The sequence below is a fragment of the Melanerpes formicivorus genome, unplaced genomic scaffold (genome assembly GCF_026170545.1).
Source record: "Melanerpes formicivorus ecotype bairdi unplaced genomic scaffold, bMelFor1.0.p_v2 SCAF_142, whole genome shotgun sequence".
NCBI lineage: Eukaryota > Metazoa > Chordata > Aves > Piciformes > Picidae > Melanerpes > Melanerpes formicivorus.
Window position 1 is genome coordinate 1,006,954 of NW_027142494.1, and position 4,638 is coordinate 1,011,591.

At 52.2% G+C, this 4,638-nt stretch overlaps 1 protein-coding gene across 1 annotated transcript; it reads right to left on the reverse strand.

The window, feature by feature from the left end:
• Positions 1-484: 484 nt before the first annotated feature.
• Positions 485-1,638, reverse strand: LOC137456881 (olfactory receptor 14A16-like). The gene has a single exon (XM_068168570.1). The coding sequence runs from the start codon at positions 1,636-1,638 to the stop codon at positions 706-708; it is 933 nt and encodes a 310-aa protein (XP_068024671.1). The 3' UTR covers positions 485-705.
• Between the last annotated feature and the right edge of the window lie 3,000 nt (positions 1,639-4,638).

A 4,638-nucleotide genomic window follows, 5' to 3' on the forward strand; every position in this document is an offset into this window, starting at 1 on the left:
CACATCTATAATGGGAGGGGTTAAAGGAACCATGTTTGGGCTGAGTCTATACTGGAAGAGGGTCAGGGTATCCAGTTTGGACTCTGAGTAGGTGCAGTGTGTAATGGGAGGGGGTTGGGGTATGAAGGCATGAGGAGACCTCCTGTTCTGATGGCAGTGCTGCTCTGGAGCACAGCTCTGTACCAGGAGCAGCCCTGGCCTGCCCCTACCTGCAGTCCCAGCACTGCCACACAGCAGCACAGTGCCCAAGCTGCCAGAGCACTTAGGCCTTGCCCCAGCACAGAGGCTCAGCAGGAGAGGGTGGAAGGGCAGAAAGAGCAGCTGAGAAGAGCCCAAGCTCTGGGGCTCGCTGGCACTGCTGCTGTGCTGGGACTCTGCCCCTGCACCTCTGCACACAGGCACTGCCCTGCAGCTCCACAGAAGCCTTGGAGGAAGCAACTCAGACAAGCAACTCAAGAGGAAGGAAAACAGAGAAGCAGGGTACTTTATTGTTGAACACCCAGGGAGCACAGCTCCTCATGTCTGCAGCCTCTGTGTCACAGCACAGAGGACAACACTGAACTAGAAATGGTCTGAAGAAAGACATTTGTGTGGGAACAACATTCTCACAAGGGGAACACCACCAGCAGCAGCCACAACTCGGGCAGCCAGGCTGGGACTGCACTGAATAACATCAGAACTGCTCTGCAAGAGAAGACAAAGAGTTTATTGCTTCTGAAAGTATCCAGGGATCAGTTGGCTGAGGGCAGCCTTGAGCTCCTGGTTCCTCAGGCTGTAGATGAGAGGGTTCACTGCTGGAGGCACCACTGAGTACAGAACTGACACCACCAGGTCCAGGTATGGGGAGGAGATGGAGGAAGGCTTCAGGTTTGCAATGAAGCCAGTGCTGATACACACGGAGACCACAGCCAGGTGAGGGAGGCAGGTGAAAAAGGCTTTGTGGTGTCCCTGCTGAGAGGGGATCCTCAGCACTGCCCTGAAGATCTGCACATAGGACACCACAAGGAACATGAAACAGCCAAATGCTAAGGACAAACCAAGCACTAGAAGCCAAAGTTCCCTGAAGTAGGATGTTGAGCAGGAGAGCTTGAGAATCTGGGGGATTTCACAGAAGAACTGGTCCACAGCATTGCCCTGGCAGAGGGGCAAGGAAAATGTATTTGCTGTGTGCAGCAGAGCATAGAGAAATCCACAGGCCCAGGCAGCTGCAGCGATGTGGACACAAACTCTGCTGCCCAGAAGGGTCTCATAGTGCAGGGGTCTGCAGATGGCAACATAGCGATCGTAGGACATGGTGGTGAGGAGATAAATCTCTGCTGAAATGAAAAAGGGAAAGAGAAAGACCTGGGCAGCACATCCTGCATAAGAGATGTCCCTGGTGTCCCTCAGGGAATTGGCCATGGATTTTGGCACAGTGGTAGAGATGCATCCCAGGTCAGTGAGGGCGAGGTTGAGGAGGAAGAAGTACATGGGGGTGTGGAGGTGGTGGTCCCAGGCTATGGTGGTGATGATGAGGCCATTGCCCAGCAGGGCAGCCAGGTAGATGGCCAGGAAGAGGCAGAAGTGCAGGAGCTGCAGCTGCCTTGTGCCTGGGAATGGCAGGAGGAGGAAGTGGGTGATGGAGCTGCTGTTGGCCATCTGCTGCCTCTGGCCATGGAGACCTGTCCAAGGAGGGAAAGGAAGTGACAAGTTAGGGCACACTTCTCTCAGCCTCATCGTAACCTCCCTTCCTGAGCTGCATGAAGAGTGGATCAGCTCAGTCCCATCACTACCAACCCATGGCAGAGTTCATTACAGCTTCACATGCAGCTGGGACCCAGAATTGCCATGAAGATTCCTTTGGAGTCAGAACAGAAAGTGACCAACAGCCCAATCCCTGAGAACAAGAGTCCCATTATAGTGGGTTGAAATTTCCCCCCAGCATTATCTTTGCCAGAGCAGCTCAGTCAGAAGCAAATGAAGCTTTATGGACAAGCAAGAGCTACACTCTACCATGGAATGCAATGAACAGGTACAAAACATCCAGGAGTGACAATATTAGACAGGGATTTACAATTAGCAAATGACATGACACCCCTCTGGTCATAGACCAGGGCACCTGTTCCACTGCCCCTATCCCCTATCCCCCTGTTCCAAGAGAGAAAAGAGGAGTGAAGAGAGAAAAAAAGCAGTGGGTTAGACTTAGCCAAGGCCAGCCAAAGCAGGTGATCTCTCCCCAGCGAAGCAAAACAGCTGAGTTCAGAAGAGAAGAGAGAGAATTGTTATGGTACAGCTCCTCTGGTTCCAGATATTTATCCAATGAATTTGTTTAGAATAATCTTTTCTTTTTCTTTTCACACCCAAGAGTGATCTATTTATTTTGTTTCTACTTTTCTGCTCAAATCTGTAACTGAATTTTAAAGGCATTGCCTAAAACCACCACACCCATGGAGAGGTGGAGAAACAGGGACCAGGCCTGCAGTGCTGCAGAGACACTGAAGGGAAGAGAGAAAAGCAGAGGGGCTGGGGGTGAAGCCTTCTCCTTACCCAGCTCTGCTCACTGCTGCTCACAGGCTGGAACTGAAGGGCTTTCATTCTCCTTCTGTGTGCACACTCCAGGAGCCTTCAGCTGAGTGTCAGCTGCTGAGATGAAGATGCCTCCAGGAGCTACAGCTGCAGTGTCCTGCACCCACAGCCTCACTGTATCAGTGACTGCAGTGTCTTCTCCTCCAGTGAGTTCTCAGTCACCCTCCCAGTCCTGGCCACCTTGAAGCTCTCTCTGCCTTCCTCATGTCCCTGAGATCCTCTGGCAGTGTTCTCAGCCCTGCTGTGCAGTTCTGCTCCTGGCCAGAACTGTCTCCTGAAGTACTGCCTGCTTGCCAGCAGTTCCTTCCAGCCCAGGAGTCCAGCCCAATAGGGCAGCAAATGACGAGCCCAAGGTGTTTTAATGACTCTTCTGGTGGCTTTTGGTGCCCTGTAAACCCCAGGGACTGAGAGGAAGCTGATGAAACCTCTCCAGAAGTCAAAGTCAGATTCAAACTCTGAAGTTTCTTCTACTCTTAATGGGTCCCAGTGAAGCATACTGGGAAAGGGTCCCCAGGGTCTGGTTAGAGCAGGGCAGAGTGGATGCAAGGGAAGCATCACAGGAGGCACTGAAGCATCTCCAGGCTGTGGTGAGAGCAGAGAACTGAGGCAGTGCTGACAGGTCAGGACAAGCAGCTAAAGGTGGCTCCGCTCCTGAGGAAACTTGGAGGGGTTTCATTGATCCAAAGGGCCAAGCCCTGACCCCCAGTCCCTGGCAAGGCAGATCCTGTCCCTCACCTGTGGGTCAGGGCTATGATTCACCCTGTGAAATCATTTTTATCAGATGCTTTGTGCAATAAAATCCTCTCCAATTAGCTGCAGAAACCTTGGCAATAATTAGAGCTTCAGCAGTATTTAATGAGCCCCATGGAGTATTTGGGGCTGATTACATCATCCTCAGGTACTGCCAGGAGACTCTGCCAAGGTACTGCCAAGAAGCCTCTCAAGAAGTCCAAGGCAGAAGAAAACTCCAAAGTACCTTGAAGCATTGATTGGCCTCACTGAGGCTTGTTACTGACAAAGGCTCCCCAGGGACTCGTTAGAGCAGCTCGTTAGAGGCCAGGATTGCAGGGAGACAAAGGCAAAGTACAGGGCAGAAAAGTATGCCTTTGTTCTATGAAGCATAAAGCCAAACCCTGACCACTGCCCTTGGACTAGAAGAACCTCAAAGCCTCAAAGCCAAGTTTCTCCTCACAGGCCTTGGTGGCAGAGGCAACTGCCAGAGCCAAGTGGACAAAGACCTTGGTCCTGTTTGGCCTCTCAGGCTTGCCAGAGCCCTTGGCCATCCCCACTGCAGCCTCTCCTACACTGTCCCATGCCTTTAACTCTTTCTCTTCAGGCTGCTGACACCAATCTTGCTTCCCCATCCAGCTCTCCCCCTGCCATTTCCATCCCTTCCCTGAGCTGTCTCAGCTCTCCCTGCTATTTCCCAACACCTCTGGATGGCCTCATGCATAGCAGCTCTGCGCTTTGAGGGACATTTCTTTGGCCTCATCTCCACTCTCAACCTTCCAAGCTGCACTTTCTGAAGGTTTTGATCTCTTTCCACTCTCCAGAAGATCTCCATCCTCTCTGAAACCACCTTTCAGCCATGTGCACACTGCTCTGTCAGTGCCCTGAGCCTCCATTCAGCAGGCTGAAGCAGCCAAGCACTCAGCCTCTCCATAGAGATGTCAATCCCCATCCTGGAAAATCTCCTCTGCAGCCTCCCCAGTTCCTGGCTTCCCCTTTGGACTTCTGAACTCTGCACCCAGATACCAGGAATCCAGATGTGGCCACAGCAGTGTTGAGTCTGGGAGAGGACAATTCCTGTGTCTGGCCACTTTTCTCCTGCCACAATCCATCTGCAGTTGGCCTTCTTCCCTGTGTGCAGGGTTTGTTCCATCCCAGGACATTTGGAATAGGGAGAAGAACCTCAGTAAACTCTTGCTCAGTATTGCTCTATGAAATGCAGACAGGCCTTAGGCCTGGTCATTGAAATGGGAGCTTAGGAGAATACAGAGGCTTAGGGCCTGCTCTTGAAGGTGACCTTTGCCCCAGCTCTTCCCAGAGAGGTCCTTGCTGTCCCCTGTTCTG

Coding starts and splice junctions, on each gene's coding strand:
- LOC137456881 (XM_068168570.1), bottom strand. CDS start 1,638: ATGGCCAACAGCAGCTCCATCACCCACTTCCTCCTCCTGCCATTCCCA.